General features: G+C 52.0%; 4 protein-coding genes across 4 annotated transcripts; 2 read left to right on the top strand and 2 right to left on the bottom strand.

Moving 5' to 3' along the window:
* The first annotated feature begins 705 nt into the window (after positions 1-705).
* Positions 706-4,161, top strand: LGALS1 (galectin 1). The gene is made up of 4 exons (XM_035315009.1): positions 706-858; positions 2,056-2,135; positions 3,412-3,583; positions 3,960-4,161. Exons 1-4 carry the CDS (start codon positions 850-852, stop codon positions 4,101-4,103), a joined length of 405 nt encoding a protein of 134 aa, XP_035170900.1. The 5' UTR covers positions 706-849; the 3' UTR covers positions 4,104-4,161.
* A 1,806-nt stretch (positions 4,162-5,967) lies between these two features.
* Positions 5,968-8,194, bottom strand: LOC118156088 (urotensin-2 receptor-like). Its single transcript, XM_035309862.1, has one exon. It carries the CDS (start codon positions 7,091-7,093, stop codon positions 5,987-5,989), a length of 1,107 nt encoding a protein of 368 aa, XP_035165753.1. The 5' UTR covers positions 7,094-8,194; the 3' UTR covers positions 5,968-5,986.
* A 1,027-nt stretch (positions 8,195-9,221) lies between these two features.
* On the bottom strand, positions 9,222-17,164 carry LOC118174314 (arf-GAP with dual PH domain-containing protein 1-like). Its single transcript, XM_035339585.1, has 11 exons — positions 16,817-17,164; positions 15,685-15,815; positions 14,731-14,822; positions 14,559-14,641; positions 13,840-13,952; positions 12,823-12,969; positions 12,351-12,434; positions 11,943-12,005; positions 11,363-11,434; positions 10,642-10,873; positions 9,222-10,554 (listed from the first exon to the last, which is right to left on the bottom strand). Exons 1-11 carry the CDS (start codon positions 16,902-16,904, stop codon positions 10,526-10,528), a joined length of 1,134 nt encoding a protein of 377 aa, XP_035195476.1. The 5' UTR covers positions 16,905-17,164; the 3' UTR covers positions 9,222-10,525.
* A 1,259-nt stretch (positions 17,165-18,423) lies between these two features.
* Positions 18,424-21,733, top strand: NOL12 (nucleolar protein 12). The gene is made up of 6 exons (XM_035339607.1): positions 18,424-18,567; positions 18,653-18,758; positions 18,973-19,021; positions 19,313-19,455; positions 20,399-20,496; positions 21,108-21,733. The coding sequence occupies exons 1-6, from the start codon at positions 18,488-18,490 to the stop codon at positions 21,277-21,279; spliced, it is 648 nt and encodes a 215-aa protein (XP_035195498.1). The 5' UTR covers positions 18,424-18,487; the 3' UTR covers positions 21,280-21,733.
* The last annotated feature ends 1,324 nt before the right edge of the window (positions 21,734-23,057 follow it).

Genomic DNA, 23,057 nt, shown 5'->3' with positions numbered 1-23,057 from the left:
TATTATCATGGAGCGTTTTGCCCCCATCCCCTTGTTCCTCAGCCCCTTAGATGTGTCCAGAGTCGATGCAAGAACACTGAGCATTCTTGGATGATCCCTCTCCACCCCTCTGAGAGGGCTTCCTCCAGGTTTGCTGCACCCTACAGCCACGAAAAAAAAAAAAAAAGACACATAGTTTTGAGGGTGTTTAGGGGTTCTGCAGAATAGGGGCTGGTGTCCCTTCTTTGGCTCCAATAGCTACAAGGGCTGCTGGTAAGGGCTGGGTCAGCAGCCGGGGGACAGCAAGGCTTGGTAGTGCAGCTGGGAGACCCTGGATCCAGCATCAGTCTCCTGCTCCCGGTGTTTCACCTGGGCTGCAGAGAGTTTCTGAGGCAGCGTATACCCCCAGTGGTATTTCTCCTGCTCCCAGTTTAAGCGGAGCTGAGGAGCCCAGCCTGCCTCCCAGACCCTTCCCGCCGAATCTCAGTCCCTCTGAGCATTTTCCATGTGGGATAAAAACCTTGGAGAGCAAAACACTCATTGTAAAACTATTTTCCATTGGCTTGGAGGCCACACGCGGCTGGATCTCCTCCTGGAGCGGCCGGCTGCCTGCTTGGAAGGGTTGGGATTTAGCATCCTGGAGAGGGGCCTGGGTGAGGGTGGGAGGAGGCAGCCGTGCCTGACAGGTCCTCCCTCCCCAAAAACCAACCCCTCCCTCTTCATCCTCCATCTGATTGGCGAGCCGGGTGGCGAAAGGGCTGGCACAGCTCAGCTCTCCATCTATTTAAAGGCCAGGGTGGGGCCCCTGAGCTACTTGCCTGGGACTTTTGCACCTTGGAGGAGAGGAGCAGCAGCCCGAAGAGCAGCACCATGTCTTGTGTGAGTGCAGGGAGCGATGGGGAGCAGGGAGAGGGGCTGCAGGGGCAGCTTTTTTGGGGGTGCTGCTTAATGGGAGGTTCTGCTTCACAGAGCAGGACGATGGGGAAGATGTTGGCTTGGCAGGAGGGTGCTTGCACGATCCTCCTCCAGCTGCTCATCTGTCCCCGTGCCAAAGGCTCTGCGAGAGCTGGGTGCCTGCTGCTGGGGGGGAGTCAGGATCCCTGCTGCATCTATTACAGAAGAGTGGCTGCTATTTTTTGTTCTGGCAGGGGAGTTTTTTCCCTCCAGGGTCCCTCTGGGGAGGAATGTGGTGAGGGTCCTTGCTAGGTTGGTTCCCAAGCTGGGGGAAACCTGCTTTATAGCAGTTCTGCTCTGGGGAAGTATCTGCAGGAATATTTATTGCTCTCTGAGCATCTTCTCCTCTGGGCAGCCTTGCCACTTGCTTCCTGGCTGCAGTTTTCATGAGTCACTCAATTATTATTTCTCGTAAGAAAATGTGCTCTCCTGAAGTGTGTCCTGTGAGTACCAAGGACTGCTGGAGGGATACTTGTGTCAGCAGAGTGTTTGCACTTGGGTTTCTTTCACCAGACTGAGGGGGGGAAAATCAGGGAGTGTCCCAAGTGCAAATGGAACCGGGGTGGGGAAAACCTCTTGGTATTCTTGTGTTCTTGCATTCTTGTGTTCTTGCCTCTGGTGCTATTAAGAAATGAGTACCAGGGTGTTTTCCTTCTCCTAGAGAAAGCAGGGAAAAGAGCATGCATGGAGCAGGAAAAAGTTCTTGCAAATGTTAAACCTGGAAAAAAAAAAAAGCCCTTGGAAGCTGGGGAGCAAAACTTCTGGCCGTCCCTGCACAGCCAGACTTCTGTGGGATGTCGTGAGACCCACAAGGCACATGGGTGTGTTCAGGACAGGGTGGGTGTGGTGGGAGCTTGCAGGTACTCTCTTCACTGCCACGAAACACAGATATGTTGATGAGAGCAGCAGGAGGAAGGTTGGGAAGTCAGGCACATGGCCCATGTGATTGGGGTGACTTCTGGAGGGAGTCCCATGCGCCTCCCCCTAAGGGAAGGGAGCATCCCTGTCTCTCCTGCAGTCCAAAGCACCGCACCGCCTGGTGAGGCAGCGGGGAGAGCTGCCAAGTCGGAGCAAGTGAGCCAGCAGGTACTGAGCTAACGTCTCTGCCTTCCCATTCCCCAGGGACCCGTGTGCTCCAACTTGGGCCTCAAGCCTGGCCAGCGCCTCACGGTCAAGGGGACGATTCCACCCAACGCCAAGAGGTAAGCTGTGCCAAAGCCCCGTGCTGAGCTGGCCTCTGCTGCCGGGGACCGAGGGAGCCTTGTCCCTTGGGTGGGAGAGGAGCAGCTCTCAGAGGGGTTAACAGCAGCAGCGCTTCCTAGTGAGTCATTGCCTAATGTACATTGCAGACGTGGCTCTGCTGCCAAGGGGCTAAGCCAAAGCAGATGTGAAGCCCCAGCTGCATGAACTGGCAATGACCACATCCTCTCTAGCACAGGGTGAGGGAAATTGAAGCTGTATCTGTACTGAGATATGGCTCGAGACCAACCCAACAGCCACAACATCCTCTCCCCTGCATGAAGGTGGCTGAGGAGCAAGGGCCTTGGGCAGAAGATCCTGTCCCAAGCACCTAGGAGATCTTGGGTGCTCTGGTGCCATGGATGCTCAGAGCCACAGCTCCCTTAATGGTGTAAAGGGAAAGGCTGCAAGGTCCCAGCGGTGGTGAGGGTATCAGGGTGTCAAAATCTACTTCCACTCAGTGGTGACACCTCTTGGGTGCTGTTGGGGAAGGAATGGGGAGAAATGGTCAGTGGGCAGGTGTGCTAAGATGGAAAAATACTCCTAGTTCTTTGGGAATCACTGGCTGTGGCCATCAAGGAAGCCTCTGCAGCAACCCCAGCCCTCTTGCAGGTCTGTGTCTGGTGGGGCCCCTTGGTGAGTAAGGTGGAGCCCATAGCTGCTGTACCAGCACTAGTGGTGTTCCAGGAAACATGTTCCAGCTCTTCCCAGTGCCTTTGAAGTTTGATACCATTGGAGAGAAGCCTCTTGGGCTTTCTCTTGCCAAACAGTATGCCTCCTCACTTCTCACTTCAGTAAGAGGCCTGGAGGCAAGGTGGACACTGGGCTGGGAAGCTGTTTCCTCCCACTGCCATTGCAAGATGCTCTGGGATAGCTAATGAGATGGTAATTATTTCAGCTGCCTGCAGGGTTGGGAGAAGGCAGTGGCTGTCAAGCAGGGTGCAGCCCCAACTAACTGTTTGAGGCTGGAAGGAAAGCTGGGACAAGCAACTGACTCCTTGGGAGTTGGTTTGGGTGCAGAGTAATTCCATGTTCAGGGCTAAGCACTGAATCTTTCTCCTGTTAAAAGCGTAGTGGAGAGTATCTTGCATTGACAGCACCATCTCTTTTGCAAAACTGCCCAGTTTTTCTAAAGGATTTCTCCTCAGACACCCGCCTCTGGGCTTGAGGGAGCAGACCCAGAGCCAGTCATCGTAATGAGTGATGTGCTACTGTGGTGTCTGTCTCCTTTCTCTTCAGCTTTGTGATGAATCTGGGGAAGGACTCGACCCACCTGGGCCTTCACTTCAACCCCCGCTTTGATGCTCATGGCGATGTGAACACCATCGTGTGCAACTCAAAGAAAGTGGAAGAGTGGGGTGCGGAGCAAAGGGAGACGGTCTTCCCTTTCCAGAAGGGAGCCCCCGCAGAGGTGAGACCTGGGATGTGGTGAAGGGAGGGCGTTTGGCACAGGGCACCCAACTGCAGTGGCTAGCTCAGGGCTGTCCCGGAGGTGGCTGGCTTCTCCTGCTCGGCCAGTGCCCCCATCCAGGGCTCTGAGCAGTGGTGACGGGTGGGGATCAAATGTGCAAGCTCCATCTAGCTCCAAGGGATGTTACTACTGAACTGAGCAGGGAATAGGCATTGCTTGGGACACCAGAAGCATGCTCATGCTGCTGAAGAGCAGGTTTTGCTGCTGAGCACGTTCACCTTGCAGAACAGAGGCTGGTGCAGCAATGCTGCGGATCAGGGGAGGGCTGAGAGTATCTTGGCAGAAGCTTTCTCTGACTTCTCCCTTTGTTTTGTAGGTCACTTTCAGCATCAACCCAAGTGATGTGACTGTCCACCTGACAGGCCACCAGTTCACATTCCCCAACCGACTGGGTCTTTCTGTCTTTGATTACTTTGATACACAGGGGGACTTCACACTGCAGTCCCTCAGCTGGGAGTAACTCCCCCTCACATCTGTTTCAAATACAAAAAAACAATCAATAAACATGTTTTGGTCTACCCGGTCTCAAACTAATTTTTGCAGGCTTACAGGGGTTAGTCAGCTGGGGGACTTGGAGTGGTATAACCTGCTTTGCTGGAGAATCACATGTGGGTGAGATTAACTAAATATAGCCTTGGCCCTTGATGTCATGGGTGGAGAGGAGGTTGGTGGGGGCAAGAGCCTGGGAAGACAAGGTAAAAATGATAGGAAGAGTCTGAGTAGGAAGCAATATAGTGTGGCCAGATAGATGTGACTTGCTTCTGCACAGGAATGGCAGTGGAAAGGAATGTATTGCTGACCTTGGGAGTGTCTGCAGTTGGCTCTTCAACCAAATAATATGAATAAGCATAAATGTACTTGAGACATAGCTTACTGCCCTACTGTATCCCAAGAGCTAGAGAGGTAGTAAAGCCCAGCTAGGGTGTGGGATGATGAGGATGCCCCCACTACACTTCTGTTACCCCTTCACTCACGTATTAGCCCACATAAGCCTGAGTATTCCTCAGTCTAATCTTAGGCTAGCCTCTGAAGGGGCAGAAGAATATGAAGCGTGCTTGATATTATTTGAGCATATTGCTCAATGGGCTGTGGCTTACCCAAGGCATCAGCCAACAGCTGCCTTGGGGGCTCTCTTAGCCTAATGCTAATTTAGCAGTAATGACTGGTGGTGTGCCTGGTGGAGCTGGCATGGAAGCATGTAATCTTTGGGCCCTCGCTTCCAGGCTGGCCACAAGCAATGTGAACGACAATTTGATGTTCTGCAAGGGCACCCTGCAGGCTTGGCCAGGCTGATTCCTCCCATTAGGCAGTTGCAGAGCAGCTGGTGCACGGGAGCTTGTTCCTAAGGCAGCAGCACCTCTCGTTCTTGCTCCATAATTCATGAGGGTGTGCCAGGTCCTGTGTCTCAGGTACCCATGCAGAGAGAGACTTGGCTGCTAGGAACTGGGTATGAGGAAGAGGAGAGAGGCAAGCTGGAGATAAGGGCTTGAGATGGGCTTTTAGGGGAGGCAGGAACATTTGGGGAGTAAAAACAGACTGAGACTCTGCAACTGGATCTCACTTGGAGCGTCATGTTACTCAAAGCTAGGCTGCTAGGTTGGGTATCTCCTTGACCAGACCACAGTAGGGACACAGTGCTGGTGACAGGCCCTTTCATAAGCTGTGATGAAGGCCACATGGAGAAGCTCTCTCCTTGTAGCTTCCTTTGCTGGTCTGACCTTGAAAGCTAAGCAGGCATGCTCTGCTCCCTGAGCTATACTGTGGGGCAATCTCGCACATCCCACAGTGTCTCCAAACTGTACTTGGGAGTCATTTTTCAGAAAGACTCTTCAAAGATTTCGGTGAGGGTGGGTGGAAAAAAAAAAAAAAAAAAAACTGAATGAGAATTTCACCACAAGCTAGAGGATGCACTTTAATCAGGTCTCCCACTAGTGTGCCTGCTTCTCAAAGTGACTCACTGGTCCTGTGAAATCTGTGAGTCACTGTTGTCCCTGTTTTGTTATGGCTCTGTCCGTTGCCAGCGAGGAGGTGAGGGTGGTGAGAGTTCCTTGGTGGTATAATTTAGACATACGGAGGCTGATGGCTCCCTTCCACCTACTCCCTGGCCTTGCACAAGGCCAGCACATGAAGGCTTGGAGGACCAGAGCTTGGACTGACTTCTCACACATGCCAGCGGATGAGCATCCTCAAGCAGCCTCACAAAATGCAAGTCATGAAGGGGAATGCACCAGGTTGATGACAAGGATGGAAAACACCACGAGCCAGCGCAGAAGACAATACACTTTTATTTCATGTCTCAGCCCTCACAAAAGCCTGGCAGATGCCCCTCACCCAGGGAACTGCTCAAGGTCTGGGGCTTCCCACGCTTTCCCCCATGGACCCCAACATTTCCCCCGAAGCCAGGGGGATGCTGTGGCCTCCCGTGGCATCCAGGAAGGGTGCGTGGGGCCACACCATCCCTGACCCTCTGCGGCCAGGGCGCCGGCGGTAGCTGCTGGCCAGCAGGGTGTAGAGGAAGGGGTTGACGCAGCTGTTGCCATAGGCCAGGCAGGTGACACCAAAGTTGAGGTAGGCCTGGGCGGTGGGGCCAATGCCCAGGCCCTCGCCCCAGTACAGCCCAGCCAGCTGCCAGCCCCAGAAGGGAAGGAAGCAGGCCCAGTAGGCCACCACGATGGCAGAGATCCTGGAGGAGAGACACCTGGTGGGAGCCCGGCCAGCCGCCGGCAGCCCCGAGGGCCAGGCGGAGGAGCGGTATGCCTGGGCCAGGCGGGTGTAGACGATGCCCAGCACCATGCCGGGCACCAGGACACTGGTGGCGAAGAGCACCGTCAGGTAGAGACGGAAGGCTGCCGGCGTCCAGGTGGGGACGCAGATGCGCTTGTGGGGGCCATCCCCCTCCCGCAGCTGGGTCATCGCCATCATGGGGGCCGTAAGCAGGAGCGCAAGGAGCCAGAGAACGGCGCTGGCCAGCCTGCGGTAAGCGTTGCTGGCCCGCCTGGCCCGCAGCGGCCTGATCACTGCCCAGTACCTCTCCAGGCTCATGGCGGTCAGAAGGAAAATGCTGGCATGCATGGTAAGGAGGTCCAGGCTGAATAAAATCCTACAGCCTGCGTCCCCGAAGAACCAGTCGTGGGCAAAGTAGGTGCAGACCACGAAGGGGATGGTGGAGAGGTACAGGAGGTCGGCCAGGGCGAGGTTGATCACGTAGACCCCCAGGGAGCCCGCTGAGCGGCCCACCACCCTGCCGGAGGCCACCAGCACCGTGTAGATGTTCCCGACCATCCCAACAAGGCACATGAGCAGCAGCACTGTGCCCAGCGGCCCTGTGACTGGGCTGTCCTCTCCCAGGGCACTACTGCTGTCACCCCCACTGCCACTTTCCTCTGAGAAGCCGCCACCCTCAGGATCCTCTCCAGGCTTTACACTGATGAGGGCAGGGTCACAAGACATCTTGGGGATTGGGGTGGGAGAGCAATCGGGCTGTGAGAGACCTGTTCCTTATCTCTGCCCTCCCTGCTTGCTATATGAGACACAAATATTCTTAAGAGAAGCCCAGGAACGGATGAATGGTGTGAGCTCGACAGACATAAGGTGCTCCAGAGAAGTCTATTCCTCACCTCCAGCCATCCAGTCCATTTTGCTGATCTTGTCCATCAGAAGCTCCGTCCAGCGGTTTTCGTCAATTAAAAGTTGAGGAAGGGACACCACCCACCCCTTCAAGGCTGACAGGTGCAAAGTAACTGCTGACGGCCAGGAGGAAAGGTCTGTGCTCTTCACCAGCTCCTCACTTTCTTGCTCCTCCAGTGTTTGCTGGGCAGAAAAACAGCCGACTCCATGGACAAGTGGGTTTCTCCTTCTCCCTAGCCTCTCTTCTTTCAGCTCAGATGCTGGAGAGGTGTGACACCCACCCACCCCCCTTAACCCACCCCTGGAGAGTCGCCTTGCCCAGTGCACAGGAATGTGTCTGACTCAGCTTCACACACCAGTGTGATCGCAGTCACGATTCATACCAGGCTGCTAGCCACTAGCTGAGGAGCCGTGATGGCTCCCTCCTTTCTTTCAGACACACTCCTTCTTCCTCAGTGCCTTCCTCCTGCTCTCTCTTCCTTCTCATTCTTTTCTCTGTTTCTTTTCCCTATTTCCCCTTGCCCAGTTTTCCTCCTTTGAGGCAGGATATGGCTGAAAAATAAGCCTTCCCAGGCTGGCAGGAGACAAAAGAATTGTGCCATGGATTTAGAAGGGAAACCAGGGTCAGCACTGAAAATGCAAAGATTGCTACACTGCTCCTTGGCCCCTAGCTAAACCAGGGCAAGAAGACCTGCCCCCAAGTCATTTCCAAGGTCAGCAGGACCCCTTTGAGGTGTAGGCAATGGATTTAGCCCCCAGTTTTGCAAGCAAAGACCCCCACAGACCACCAGATGGTAGGACATCTCCCATGGTCTATGACCTGGCCCTGTTCCACCCTTGTCCCCAGTCAGCATCAAGCTCCTAGAGGCTCAAAGGGCTGGGTATTTTAGACCAGACTACTTCTTTCCTTTCCCCAAAGACCATCCTCCTGCCTCCCCTCAGAGCAGAAGTGTGTTAGGCACCATTGCCTTCTACTGGAGTATCACTGTATGACACCTATGCCCCAAAGTCTTCTGCACCCAGCACTGCCCCACTCTTTTTTTTAATAAACCACATCTGAACCACATTTGTCACAGGAAGCAGACAGATGTGCCACTGCTGATCTACTGCTAGTCTGCAGGGGTTTTTAGGTCACTCAAGATACACTTTTTTTGCACTCTCAGTGAGTGCATTAGCTTTGTTGTGGCTGAGTTAGATGCCTCCACCTACCTCCAGCAGCAACATCTCAGCAGCAGATAGGAGAAGGAAGCATCCCAGCAGAACTGCCCTTGCTGCAGTAAGATCCAAGCACCTCCCAAACAATGTATGACATGCAACAGCAGCAGCTTCAACATGACCATGCCACAGGAGTATGGCACATATGGCAATGATGGAGGTGACTTCAGAGGCCTCCCTCTGAATTATATGTGCCAGCACTTGGCATGGGTCCCTCTCTCTTTCCTTTCTAGAAGAGAATTGAATGACCTAGATGTTCAGATGGGGCTTGACCTTTTTCTGTTTGTTTGTTTGTTTGTTTTTCTAATACACTGTCCCATTTTCGTATTATCAAAACTGAAAAGCACTTTACTTTTGAACACAAGCTTTGCAGTGGCCTTCAGTTTCTGGGACAGTCATGCTCCAAACTGGGAGCGATCAGCAAAACTGCAGTGAAATATACTTATGGGTGGAAAGATTTGCTGTGTCATAGCAGCAGGATGAGTAATACTGTTTCTCATCCAAGAAGCTGGTGCTCCCAGCAGGTTGCGGTGGTCTCAGCACAGAGAGATCACCAGAAAAACAGAGGGGGTCACATCTTTGCCCAAAGTCACAGTCCAAGCATGCTGGAAAATGCACTGAATAGCCACAGCTCCTTGCTGTGATTGTCTGTCCTTTTTCAAGAAACTGCTCATGCCTTAGAAGCCAGCAGCTCTGCTCCTTTAGTAAGTTACAACAGATTAAAATGGGATTTTTTATTCATTTATTTAGGAGCTAATTAAAATCATAGTTGACTCATTAATTCCATTTAGCTTCCCTTAGCACCCTAAATGCCTGTTCTCACATTGCCTGTGTAAAACTGCAGACACATTAGATACTACAGCCAGAACTCAGCCGGTCCTTCCAGCATGTGAAACACGCTGGAGAGCTTTAAGAGATGATCTTTAAGATATGAATCATGGGTTGATTTAGTGGTTAGGTCTGTTTCTAGAAGGACATGAACATAGAGACTTCCTTGCTACACTACTGCCTACCAGTATATGTAATATTCATATACATACGTAACGTGTAGATCAGAATGCAAGTGCCAGGCCTTTGACATACAGAGAATGAGGGAGCAGAGACCCATATATTCTTTACTTCAGACATCAGTTCCTAGGCTCTCGTAAAGTCAACAGAGAGTCCAAAGTCTGTAGCAGACATGCCATAGGCTGGTCTCTCCAGGATCCAACCTCTCCCCATTGGTTTGACTACAGCGACTCAGATTTGGCAGCTGAACATCAATAACACAAATATCCTTCACAGTATCTTCCCTAAGGCAATACTCCACCTCCCACCACGTTTTTGCTTTGTACACACACACATATTGTCCACGTACACACGTGTACACACTGTTTCTGAGCCGGTTTCTTAATCTGCGCAGTAGCAGTCAGAGGATGATCTACAAACAAACGCGGTCTGAAGAAACTTTCAAGCCCGTACACGTGGGAGGAAACAGGCTTCACAGTTGGCTGTTAGATTACATCTTTCAAGTGACCTTTATCAGCTATTAAATTAGCTGATTGAATAACTAGATGTTTCGTATCTCTGTCACCAGCAGAGAAACCACTTCTTGTAATGAAATTGTCTCCCGTCTCCCCTAGTCCAGCAGCCCCCACAGCCCACTGGGCCTCAGCTCCAGCAAAGCAGCAGTTTTCTTACAGAAGGTAGGTGGCTGCCTGCAGTTTAATGTAGATGTGATGTGAGGTCCTATGTCCACCACAGCAAGTGCCAAGTGTTCAAGGCCCGATCGATAGGCAAGGACTGCCAGCATCCGGTTAGATCACAGCACTGAGAATTCAGTCTCACGAAGTCTTGGACTTGAAAAGAAGCAGCTTAATCGGGCCTCAGAACAAAGAGAAATGTCCATGAGGGGAAAAAAAAAAAAAAAAAAAAAGGTGCTTCAAAGGGTAGGCTGCAAGAGCACTTTGTTTCTTTGATGTCAATTTCCCCTCCTGTCTTGTCAGCCCACCCAAGAGGACCAGGTAGAGTCGAGTAATAGAGAAGTTTCCACATGGCTTCCTAGGATTTAAACTTGAAGTAGGCTTCAACTGTAGTGAAGGAAAAAGGAAGTGCATTAGGGCAATACTCTGAAGTGGAGCAGCGGGAGGGGAAGGAAATATCATCCAGGCACTTACTTGCATATTCCTGTGGTGTCATGGCCTGGTTGATGACACTAGTGAAGGCTGCAATCCAGTCCAGCTGCTCAGTCTCCGTCTCGCAGGTGAAGAGGTAATCCCGGTCAGGGGTGACAATGGTGAGGCCATAGTACCAAGAGAAGTTGCCCTGCGTCCCCGCAGGCAATCCCTTTTGGACACTATAGCCATTCTCTCTGCTGCCCACAAATACCTCGCCCTTAGCAAAAGCATCCTGCACATCAGGAGGGAAAGAGAGGGTTTTACTGAATCCAAGAAGAAGCAGCGAATAATAGCAGTGCTCCTACGGGCAGGGTGAGGACCAGGGATGTAGCAGCAAAAAGATCAGGTCAGGGGATTCAAAAGGTAAAGGCTACGCTCAAAGACAGTGACAGAAGGGAAAATTTAGGAGTATAGACCTCAAGAGGTCCAAGAGAGGAACTGCTGCATCTGTCTCTCCATGACACTCACCATGTCACTCTCCTCGCCCCCACTGCCTTTACACCCCTGCCCTTCCTGTTCCCGTTGTTTGCAGGCAGTGAAACAAATGAAGTGTGGGGTGAATGAAGTGGGATGGAAAGGGACAGACCTAGAGTCCATTCAGGGACTTTGGGGAACCCGCCAGCCTCCCTTACAACAGAGCAAAGCAAAGAAGCAAGACTATGGTTGCGCTTTGACCCTGTCCTCAGCACTGTTGCCTGCAGAGGTCAGATCTCCCCCTCACCAAAGGGTCCTTGAAGTACATGAGCCGGCGGTGATCCAGCGTGAACCAGCGCTTCTTAAAAGCCTCTCTCTGCTGTGGAGGGAAGAGGTGACATTTGTAAGGTGACAGTGCCCTCTGCTGTGAGCTGTGCAAATGGATACCCAAAATTCATCCCAAACATATCAATCAAGTCCCTGCCTTAACAGCAACCTCCCTCTCTCCCCTTCTGAGTAAGTGGGGATCAGTGACCAATTCTCCAGTCCCAACTGCTGACCCTAACGCTTGGACTTCTGTGAAGGACCCCAGAGTTGAGACAGGAGAAATCTAGGTTCCAAATACCTGTAAAGGCCTGCACACACAGACACATTCAGAGAGATTGGATGTTCTGGGAGAAAGCAGGGTGTCTGGTTTCATCTAGTTTCACATATGTCCTTCCCCTTCCTTTTATTTTCCTCTCCCTTGAGTGCACACACACTGTTCCCATTAGTGTCTAAAGAGTAGGGGGGAGTGGGGAAACAACAGGAGAAAAAACGATGGAGTAGGGAAAGTCGCTGGCTCTCTGGCAAGTCCCTGCTAGGTTTCTTCTCCCACCACAGCTCACCTTGGGACCTGTCTTCTCCATGTATCCCTCCTTCAGGAAGTTTCTTGTCAGCCGGCTTTTAATCTGACAAAAAGGTGAGAGTAACAGTCACTCAGCCATGTGTCTTTGCTATTCATTTCCAAACTCATCCCCTTCCCTCTCTTTGCCCAAATTCACCTCCCTTTTAAGTTCATATTTGCAGAACTGCCTAGCCACGAGTCACTTCTGTTTGCAATGTGTCTTGAAATAGCAGAGAGTGGCTGTTCTCTGGCCATCCTAAGCCTTTGTGCGCACACTTTCCTATCCTTCTACCTACATACTGCAATTTCTACTTCTGTCTCTAGGATCTAACAATGACTAATGGGCTCTTTTATCAAAATAGCTGAGTACCGGCAAGAAACTCAGCACTCTGCGCTAGTGCTGCCTTACCTCGTTATCGCTGGCTATGGGAAATGCTACCTTCAGGTAATGGAACTGCACCGAGCGAATGGCGTTGAACCAGTCCACTACCTCCTGAAAACAAAACAGAACAAAAAGCTTAGAGCAACAGTGAGCCACCCAAATTCCCCCAGCTGCACCCAACCCTATGTCAGCTGCAAACACAGCTAGCTCTCCCTCCGCAGGCCCTACAGCATCTCCCTCGCACACACGCAGCCAGCACATCTGCACATCTTCTGCAGCAGCTCCTCCCACACAAACCCACTCAGCCAGTGCTCCTGCCCTGCTCCCTGCCGCAAAACTCTCGCAGACATGCAAGCACAGTGCCAGAACCCTCAACCTGTTTTCCTACAGCAACTCGCAAACACGCACGCCGTCCTTCCCGTACCTCATACCACTCATAACCAGCAGCTTTTCCAGTCAGCTCAATTGTTTTGCAGCGTTTGATACTAAGCCAAGATACCTTTCCACTTTTGTGGTACACAAATATATTCCGAGTCTTGTTGTCTTTGAGATAGGTGATCTGCAGGCCATTGGGATGCCCAATCTTCGCTGGTTGGAACGTGGCATTGATGACATCTATTTTGACGCTGATTTTGGGTTCTTTGGACTGAGAACAGAAAGGCATTGACCATGCATGAGCAGTCGTAGTGGGAAAGAGATCTAAGGTACTGAGTTAGTGAAGTAAGGCGGGGCCAGAGGGTGTTAAAAGGTATCAACTGCCCCCTTCCCATCAAAATTGCTGTAGTACACACCCCCTTCACTGTGTGTGGCATGCTCAAGCCCAAACAGTGGCTCAGCCCCTCCAGTTTAGATTTGAGCCACGCCTACTCTGGAACTGCCAGTGAGAGCTGAAAGTACATCTGACTTGACAGCTGACCCAGTCTAAAGGCTAACAGACTCCAAAAGGAGAGCCCCCACTCCTGCTCCTCCCTACCCCAAGCCATTTCCTCCCTTGCGACAATCTACTAGCACTTGCCCCATTCATTTCAGGGAAGTGAACAGGCAGAAAAGTAGCTCTATGCAACACAAAGCAACAGGTTTTTGGCAACTTAGTTCACAGTAGGGTGAGGCTGGTTCCAGGGATGGTGCAGGATTGCACAAATAGGAAGATGGATAGGGGTGAAGTGAAAGATGATCCCTTTAATCAACAGTAGGATTGTGTGTCAGCACTGTACCCTGAGATTCACCAGTAAGACAAGAAAGGGGGAGTCTCATGGAAGTGCCATTTCTGCCTTGTCACCAGCAAAAGGACTGTTGAAGAGGGAAGGATGTAGGAGAACACAAAATGAAGATGTGTCAGAAATGTCACTCAGAGAGTTGCAAGGGAACCCGTCCTCTGTGACACATCTTTCTTTTATCATCCCTGGCCTGGGTGACTAAGGAAGTCTCAGAAACACACATAAGAGAGACACATCTCCATGACACCACTGCCCTGGGTGGAATATGCAATGAGGTGGGAGTTGTCCACCATGCTCACATCCTGCTTGGTGAAATACTTCAGGCATCCCTCTCTCTCAGACAAGAGGAACTTGCGGGGTAGGAACTGTCCATTGTCTCGGCCTCGCTTCCAGAGGATGCCTTCCTTCACCCCTAGGAACAGAAAGGTCAGTTTTAAGAGCATCCCTCCACAGGCATCAGAGAGTTGTATCCAGCCAGGAGTCCCAGCCCCACCCTGGGACAGAACATGCGATGCTTCCCACCTTCTAGGCTGGTTCCTACAACTGCCTCTGTCTGTGTGAGAGCCGCCTCTCCTGTGAACACCACAGCCCTGGCCCATGCAGAGAGCTGGCGTGGAACCAGAACTCTTCCCATTTGTCTCTGCAGGCCCTTAGGCTCCTACCCTTTGTGTCACAACACTGGCAGTGACATTTCAGAGACAACTGCTGTGGCTGAAGGGGGTGGCACGCAGCAGGACAGACATTCCTTGTTGCAGAATTCTGGCTTCACCAGCACAGCAAATGCCTTTGAACAATGCCAGCTGGTAATAAAACACTTGGAAGCAACCTACGACAGTGCAAACCTACACTGTCCACAATTTAAACTCTCCCCGAGCCATGCTTTGTAAATATCAGGCAGGTTCTCAGGAGTCCCTGTGGGATTTGCAACACTGACACAAGGCGCTTTGTCCTCATAACACTCAAAAGCTTCCAGTAAAGGCAACAAGGAGGACATTTTGAAGCTGTGCCCTGCTCTTACCACCAGTATATGGCAGCTGTTTTCCTGGCTCGGTGAACTCTTTGCGTTCATATTTGGCCCGTATCCACTGTTCTCTCAGCACCCTGTAGGGAGAGGTGACAGGTAGCTGAGAAATGAACCAGAGGAGCCCAGAACTGCCCTTCCCCCTTTTCTTTTATATGCAGCAACTTACTGGCAGTCATTGTAGGTTGGCTGATAGTAGTAAATAGGGATGTGAGCTTCGTAAGTGGCTTTACTCACAGCATTCCCATGCTTGGCCAGAAACTGCAGAGTTAGACAGAAAGTTAGTGCCTTCCCTTTGATGCAGACTCATGTCAGGCCTTTTTCTTTTCTTATCTATTACAGGGTGAGGTATGCATTGAGCTCTCATGGACCATACTCACTTCCCTCCTTTGCAACACCCCTGCAAAGTCTGGCTACAGAAAGGTGGGTCTCAAAGGACCTGTCTGAGAAGAAATTACACCGATTGCACCTGAATCACCAGAATGCCTCGAATGCCAATTCTGTGGTGCTGGGTACATGCACGTTCAGTGGATTTGCTGGAGACTGAGCTTAACAAGAGCTTTGACTTTCTAAACCTCTTTGCTCCTCTCCAAGGAGCAGCAATATACAGATTATTTTCCTTGGATCTCTGGAAAATTTTGTCAGTCCCCTGAAAATTAATGGGGTCAAGGGGGGATGTAACAGGAAGAGGTCAAGTCCGCAGAAGTGTCATTATTCTCAAGAGATCACACCATATCTCAAACCTCTTCTCAGAGCATGGAATTGTCCAAGATTTTCCCTTCACATTGCTGAAACCAGGAGAAAACAATGAGCCAGGATGGAGCAGGTGAGTAGGAAATGAGTAACCATGAATGATAAAAGACACTGAACCTTGGCGTGACACACTGCAAGAGATCTGTGTCAGCCACAAAGTAACAGGAAATGGGGAGACACACAAAGGCAAGTGCATCTTCCCTCTTCCAGTGAGTTAAGAGGAATTATCTCCGCTTGTGTATCCAGAGCACTAGAAAAGTGACTACTTACCACATTAATCTCCAACTCGGTGAGGCCAAAGGCCAAAAGAAGCACTAGTATACAGCCTAGACCCAACCTACCTGACGTACCGACAGGATAAAAATCTCACCTTCACCTGAGCATCATCCCAGTGGTCCATCTTCAGGGATTTGACTTTGCTGATGCTAGGGATGTTGCGGTGAATTCCTGAGCAGCTGAGGCATATAAAGACACCCAAGGTAGAGGATGCCCAGTCAGGATCTGAGAGTATAAAAAGGGGTATGACTGGAAGTGGTAGATTCCCCCAGGGAAAATGTCTCAACTCAGAACATATCCCTGAGAAACAGAGAGCTTTATGACCATGGTTCCACCTGAGTGGATTAATTAACTCAGGGTACAGATGTCTGTGTGGAAAAAGTATAGTTAATATTGCCTCATTCCCTGTGCTTCAACTGCTTAATATGAATCTCTGTTGACTTGAACCTTGTAAAACTTCAAAGTGCTCTGCAAACTCCCTTTGGGTAAAGAATCATCTGAGACAAAAATGCAACCACCTCTGCGAATAGACTCCAGGAGCTGTTTAGTGCAACACAGCAAACCCACAACAGTATTTAGCTCAGGAAGTGAAAAGCAACCTTAAAACCAAAATCATCCAGGGAAAAATTAAGATTTTAAGAACACACCCCTTTTGGGAGGAGTACAGTGGGCATTTTTTAGCAGTGCTTGTAATACCTCAAAGCAGTACCCTTTCAAGAGGACAAGCTCTTCACTGAAAGACATCTCCCAGGCGCCTGTGGAAGGTTGTCAGTTCAGCACTGAGTCACAGAAAAGACCGTGCTCTCCTGAATCACGCCTTCTTTGTGGAGCGGTTAGGCTTTCACTGCGAGCTTTCCTGTCGGGTCCTGACTGGGCATGACCTTGATTTGTATCTGAGATCCACCATGATTCCAACCCACAGTGCTGCCACTGCACAGGCCCTGCTCCTCTGGCACTGCTGTGTCCCTGTCCTTCCCACCAGTGCTGCATCTCCTTACTCCTCCCTTGCTATCTCATCTCTGGGGTCCTCTTCAGTCTGGACCAGCCCACACCATGAGAGCTGCAGGGCACTGCACAGCTCCCAACAACTGCCCTCCCAGCATCATCCCTTCCCGTGCTCACAATCCTCCTTCCATAGGTTGCTCCAAAGCACGGCCAGGCCAGGATGAGACCAAGAGACCAAGTCCTGCCTCTGACCTGTCCTCCAGCAACCCTCGGGGACTCACCCGGCTTCCTGCAGTCTGCGCACAAAGAGTTTTCTGCTCTTCTCCACACCTCCCTCAGGGCCTTCATGCTCTTCTCACCTCCAGCCATTGTATCTGAATGCCACCCCCGCCTCCGGGCAGGGCAGGTGCCTGGGTCTTGCACCTGCAGTCCACCCCAAGGGAGAAGGGGCCACCAGAGCACCAGAAGGGCTGGCAGAAGGAAGGGGAGGAGGGAGGCAGGAGAAGCCGTGAGGTTGATGGACGGAGCGCGGAGGCCTGGCTGCACCTGAGCCGGCAGGGCGCAGGCTGGTCTAAAGAGGCTGGAGGACGAAGTGCACCCAGGCTGTGAAAAAAGAGGAGGAGAAGGAGGAGGAGGCAGCCTACCCCATGGGCGTGGAGGGAAGTGCAGCAATTAACCACAGAACTGGTTTTTCTGCATTTCTGCTGGGCAGAGGACAACCCAGGAAAAAAGAGCAAGCAGACAGGGAGCTGATAAAGGCAAGGCGGCTTGGGACAAGCGGCTGCCGGGCCATGTCGGGACTTGTCACACTCTGTGGGCTTGGGGCTGGTTCTGTCCCTGACCCAACAGCACTTGGGAAGCTCCCATAAAGTCAGCTGGCCACCACACAAGCCTTACACCCATTTTAAGGGAAGGACTAGAGGTCAGAAGAGGTTCAGAAGTTCAGCAAAAGTCACCCCGGTTAGCAATGAGGACGGTGGGCGTCCCCACGCCACCACCAGCTGGTGCTTGGACCTCTCCTGCCATGGCCTTATTGCTCCCTACAACTACCTGAAAGGAAGTTGTGGGGAGCTGGAAGTCGGCCTCTTCTCACAGATAACTGGTGGGATTGGTCTCAAGTTGCGCCAATGGTGGTTTAAGTTGGAAATTTGGAGATGTTTCTTCTCAGAGAGAGTAGTCGGGCATTGGGACGGGTTGCCTGGGGAGCTGGTGGAGTCACTGTCCCTGGGGGTGTTCAAGGATAGGTTGGGCATGGTGCTTAGGGACATGGTTTAGTGGGTGATGTTGGTAGTAGGGGGATGGTTGGACCAGATAGTACCGAAGGTCATTTCAAACCTTTATGATTCTATGGCTGCTTGGACAGGTCCTGCATCCTGGAGGCTCAGCCTCAGAGCTGAGACCCATCCTCACGCTCACCTCCCCAAGAGGAGTGGTACATGTGCCACTGACACCAGACAATGAAGGCACCTTGAAATCCTTTCAGACCTTTATTATAGACACATGGAAGTGAAACGCTGTAAGCAAACCTCATGGGGATGGCGCACGTACCACACCAGCCGCACAAAGCAGCACAACAAGAGCTTTTTAACAACTCTGCTGCGAACATCCTGAAGGGGGGCACGAGCTGGAGGCACCGAAGCCTGAAGAAGCCTCAGGAGCTGGCAGATGACACCAGCGAGGCCCACGACGTCAGCTCCCCTCTCCTGCTCCCACCCCAAGGGAAAGAAGTGTGCAATGACACGGCGGGGGGACACACACAGGTCCCCACACCGCCCCAGGGGCGGCTCGCCCCCATCACACTCGGCGGAGCGAGGCGAGGCACAAAATGGCGGGCGGGGCCGGGCCGGGCCGGGCCGGGGGACGCCCCCCGCCATGTCGCGCCGCACCGCCCCTCGCGGCCGGGAGGCGACGGAAGGGGCGGGCGGTGGGACAAGGAGCCGCGTGGGGCAGCCATGGGGCGTAAGAAGAAGAAGAAGGGGTCGGGGGGAGCGGCTTCGCGGCTGGTGGTGACTTTCGATGAGGAGAGGCGGAGGTGAGAGCGGGCGGGAGTGCCGGGGAAGCCCCCCCCCCCGGGTCTGGGGAGAGGCGCTGGGAGCTGAAGGTTTCCTCTCTTCCAGGGAGTACCTGACCGGCTTCCACAAACGGAAGGTGGAGCGGAGGAAGGTGGCCCTGGAGGAGATCAAAAAGAAGCTGAAGGAGGAGCAGAGGAAGATGAAGGAGGAGGTACAGCCCCCCCAGCTCTCTGAGAAGCCCCCCCCCTCGCCATGGCAGAGGGAGCCCGGGCTGGGGGGCAGGCACGCCGCGACCGCTCGCCGGGGCCCTCGGGTTCCCCCCTTCTAGCTTTTGGGGAGAAAAGGTTCCTCCCGAGCGAGGAATTGGGATGGGATGGGTACCTGGTTTATCAGGGGTGCTGCAGTGTCTTGTTTTCCTCCCTCAGCGGCACAAGGAGTACCTGAAGATGCTGAGCGAGAGGGAGGAAGCGCTCGGTACGTGCTCTTCGGTCGCAGGATTTGGGCTCTGTCACAGCAGGGAGGGTGTCAGAGGAGCCTGTGAGGAACTGGAGAGGCACTGAACATGCCAGGAAGCTAGGGGTCTGCCTGTGGGGTAGTAGTGCTGCCCCACAGGGTTGGCACCTCGCTCTTCTCGCATCCCCTCAGGAATCTGGGCAGCAGCCTGTGTGGGTCTTCCCCTCCAGTATGACGCGCAGTAATGTGTGTGTGCACCTTGCGGAAAGTTAAGTGGGTTTTTGTTTTGTTTTGTTTTTTTTATCTCCCCAGAAGAGTTTGATGAGCTGGAGCACTTGGTAACCTCACGGACAGAGTCAGTGAACATCGACCACCCAAACCACATTGTAACGGTGACCACCATCAGTGACCTGGACCTCTCAGGTGCACGCCAGCTGGGACTGACCACCCCTGAGGTACGGCCACGTGCTGCCTCTCTCATAGTATCAGCCTTAGACATTTTGGGGGCTGGCTAGGTAGGAATGACCAAAAGACTTGCAGCTGGCTGGGAGCATGGATGAAAAAGGAAACTCATAATTTACATATTTCTTAGTGGCGCAGTGTTTGTGGAGAAGTGTTGTACTTGAACCCCTCACTCCAAACCACCCTGGAGTCCTTTGTGAACTGATCTTGTGTTAGTAGAAGGTGCCACAGAGGTGGATGGCGAGAGCATAATATTTTCAAAGCAGGCATGACACAAGCAGTGAGAAAATATAGGCTTCACTGCATGGACGATCCAACGTGTCTTTCCTGTGGTCTGTCCAGGAAAAATTACTGCTAGGGTGAGGAGGGATTTTGCTCTCTGTGATCCCATGTTTGGACCACAAATAAAGAAACCATTTGATTCTGGTTGGGGTCATTTCTATTTTTGGAACAGATATTAACTGAGATCTCATGTTTGTTTCATAAAGGTATTATGGCACAAGTTGACATGACCCTTTTGATCTTTGTGGCTGGGTTTAATTTTTGGCGAACTGCCTGTGTTGAGTAGTTAGCTTTTTATATTTTTAAGGGCATCTTTTAAAATGAAAATCCACGCAAAGAAGTTTTAAGATTATTTTAAGAGGGGGGGGGGGAAAGCTGAAACCTTCAATTCATAGGTTAGGCTTCAATTGTGTGTCCATTAATATCATGCTGAAGTTGTTGGTTCTTGGGGTGGAATAATGTAGGACTTTGTACTGGTTGTCCCTGTTTGAATGGCCCCAGTAAGAAACCGTGAGACTTGAACAAGAATGGCTGTCTGAGAGTTAAAGTCTTGATGTTTCACTAAACAGGATGAAATCAAGAAGGCAGCAGAAACACTGGAATAATGACTGCCTATTTTAATAGTTTTTTTAACGATGTTTTTTCATTTTTAAGGGAAAAAGTGATGGTTCAGAAGAGAAGGGGGAAGAAGTGGTGAACAAGCCTGTAAGAACAGTGCCCAAGAAGTCCAGAAACCCCCTCCTGTCTGAAAAGTACGTATAAATTCATTCAACTTCTTGCTGCTAGGCTCTGTGAGCTGATCCGGGAGGATCTTGTTGCCGGAGGGGGGATGCTGTGTGTCTAGGATGCCGGTGGGCAGGAGCCAGCAGAGGGCAGCGGCAGAGCGCAAGCCTGCCTGGGACACTCTGTTCCTATCGCATTGATCTCTGATGACAGCAGCAGGAGGAGGAGATGGTGCAGGGTGGGCTTTGCCCTGAACTGTTTGTCTTGTCCTCCTCCTTGTCAGATAATGCAGGGAAGGGTGTGTTGCAGGGTGCAGAGTTTGTACCTAGGAGGAAGGTCAAATGACCCTAAAGCTTAAAGCTTTGGCATTCTCTGCATTTTTGAGTATCCAGGCTTTACAGCTGCTTTGGGGTTGCAGAGAATTACTTAACTCTCTGATGGCTGGGCTGCACGCTGCTCAAAAAGCTCAAGTTTTCTGCCCTCTCAGGATGATGCCTGGCACAGCAGAGCTCCCCTGGGACACGCGATTGCTAGCATCCATTCCTTCTGGGCCACACAAGTCTGTCCTGCTGTTGTTGTGGTGTTGCCTTGCTCCTGTAGATTTGGTCCCCAAACATTTCTCTTTTCTTGCCCTGCCCAGGATCTCTGCTCTTACCGCCACACTGCACATGCACAGCCGGAAAAAGTCAAAAGGAAAGCGACCCCAACGTGGGCAAGGCCCACGGCAGAAAATCCAGAAACCCGCCATGAGGCGAACCACCAAGACTCAGCGACGGAGACTGACGGGCAAAATGGGCTGCGACCAGGATTAACGGAGAGCCTGGTGCTCAGAGCAGCCGCTGGGACAGTTTGCATCTGACCTGCTGCTCTTTGTGGTCTCTTCATCACGGGCAAGGACCTTGTTTACTCGGCTCTCTGACCAGCAGTGAGCCCAGTTCAGCCCTTCTCTCACCTGAGTGCTGGCCAGGGGCACTAGATGCTCTGCCTATTTATTTCTGCAGTGTCTCCAACCTAAGTGTCTGCCCTGAAGTCTCTAAAAACTCGTGCTGGCGGTCAGATTCTCTGTTTGGCATAACCCTTCTGTCCCTGAGCCTCCCCTTCCAGAGGTTTTATCTTGGTTTATCAAAGGAGGGGATCTAGCGCTGAGTGCAGCAGGCACACCACCAGGGCAACTTGTGAAACCAGGAAGAGCTCTGCTCCCACTCAAGCACCAGTGCCTTGGTGTTTCTGCTCTACAGTAAATCCTTCTTCCGTGAAGACGTGGAATTTTCTTGTCTCGTGTGTTTCTTCTCCAGTGTCACACCTGAATATTTGTGGTATTTTTTTTTGGGGGGGGGGTCGGTACCTGACCCCGGTGAAATTTAGTGATTCCCTGAGTAAATCTTTATAAATTTTGCTAAAGAAAAACATGACTTGAAGTCTGACAGCAGCTGTGCTAATGCCAGTACCAGCTGAGAAGAGGGTAGATGCCTCCTGTTGCTGTAAGAATCTCCGCTGGTGCCCAGGAAAGGGAATAGCCGGGAGGCGTTCTGTGGTAATACAGAACGCGCCAGAGCAGGAACGGCTCATTGCATTGTCTGCTGACTGTGCCGATCCCAGTCCCGATAGCTCAGAGGAGAACAAAATCCCTTAATGCCCTTGCTGTGTGCGTGTGGCCCTCCCTGGGGTGGGAGCAGCAGAGGCTGCCCTTCACCTCAGGGCCGTTGTCTTTCTTCTGGGGACCTCCGTGTATATGTTTTAGCACAGGTGCCTTCAAGAAGGGGTGGGGGGGAATAAATGTTTGCATGGTTGGGACTGTGGGAAATGGTTTTGGCAAAACTGAGCTTACCTCTGTCCCGGAGTGTCTGCAGGAGGTGGCGGCCGTCTGGCTGTCAGCTCTTGACCGTGATGGGGCCTCCTCCCTTCCTGCATGTGTGCTGGCAAAGAAATGACGACGGGGAAAAGGCCTTTATGGCCAAAATCCCTCCCCGAAAATTGGAAACTCGGCGATGGGTGAGTGGATTCCCCACGCCAGAAATGGGAGGGGGAAGAGTAACCACGCCTGGGGCTTTGTGGAGGCGCGTCAACGGTAATGGCCAGCAGCCTGTAAAGCTGATGGCGTATTTGATGGGTATCTCAGCGGGTTTTTAGGGGCACGCACACCTGTGTGCGCACGCAAACGTACAGAGAAGCCCTTCAGTGTGTTGGGGAGGAGGATAAGGGGTAATGCAAAAATAAATAAATAATGCAGACGTGAGCAAATGAGAAGCAGCGAAGGTCTGAAATGGTGGTTGGGCTGGTCCAACGCTGGGACCACGGTGGTCGGGGTCACGCAGCAGCCTTCCCTCCTCCGCGGCGCGGCATGCGATGCCTCGCCGGGAGACCAGAGGCGGGATGTGACTGCACTTTGTCCCCAAGGAGTTTGCTCTGGAGCTGGAATGGCCGCTGTTTGCAGTTCCCGTGTTTGTCACAGCTGTGAAGCCTGCCGAAATGCCGAGGGTGAACTTGGGGTTGGGTTGCCTCTTCTGGCTCACAGAAAGCCTGGGATGGCAGTGGGACAGCTCTGAAGCACCTCATTATAATCCTGACGGGACCTTGAGTGGCCTCAACA

Source organism: Oxyura jamaicensis, chromosome 1 (assembly GCF_011077185.1).
Source record: "Oxyura jamaicensis isolate SHBP4307 breed ruddy duck chromosome 1, BPBGC_Ojam_1.0, whole genome shotgun sequence".
In the NCBI taxonomy this organism is placed as follows: domain Eukaryota; kingdom Metazoa; phylum Chordata; class Aves; order Anseriformes; family Anatidae; genus Oxyura; species Oxyura jamaicensis.
Note: the sequence above shows the minus strand (reverse complement) of the source record. Positions and strands in the feature narration are given on the sequence as shown.

Coding starts and splice junctions, on each gene's coding strand:
- NOL12 (XM_035339607.1), top strand. CDS start 18,488: ATGGGGCGTAAGAAGAAGAAGAAGGGGTCGGGGGGAGCGGCTTCGCGG. Junction 18,568..18,652: donor TTCGATGAGGAGAGGCGGAG/GTGAGAGCGGGC, acceptor CCTCTCTTCCAG/GGAGTACCTGACCGGCTTCC. Junction 19,022..19,312: donor CGAGAGGGAGGAAGCGCTCG/GTACGTGCTCTT, acceptor TTATCTCCCCAG/AAGAGTTTGATGAGCTGGAG.
- LGALS1 (XM_035315009.1), top strand. Junction 2,136..3,411: donor ATTCCACCCAACGCCAAGAG/GTAAGCTGTGCC, acceptor CTTTCTCTTCAG/CTTTGTGATGAATCTGGGGA. Junction 3,584..3,959: donor AGAAGGGAGCCCCCGCAGAG/GTGAGACCTGGG, acceptor TTTGTTTTGTAG/GTCACTTTCAGCATCAACCC.
- LOC118156088 (XM_035309862.1), bottom strand. CDS start 7,093: ATGTCTTGTGACCCTGCCCTCATCAGTGTAAAGCCTGGAGAGGATCCT.
- LOC118174314 (XM_035339585.1), bottom strand. CDS start 16,904: ATGGCTGGAGGTGAGAAGAGCATGAAGGCCCTGAGGGAGGTGTGGAGA. Junction 13,953..14,558: donor ACAGCTGCCATATACTGGTG/GTAAGAGCAGGG, acceptor TTCTGTTCCTAG/GGGTGAAGGAAGGCATCCTC. Junction 12,435..12,822: donor TGTACCACAAAAGTGGAAAG/GTATCTTGGCTT, acceptor TTTTGTTTTCAG/GAGGTAGTGGACTGGTTCAA.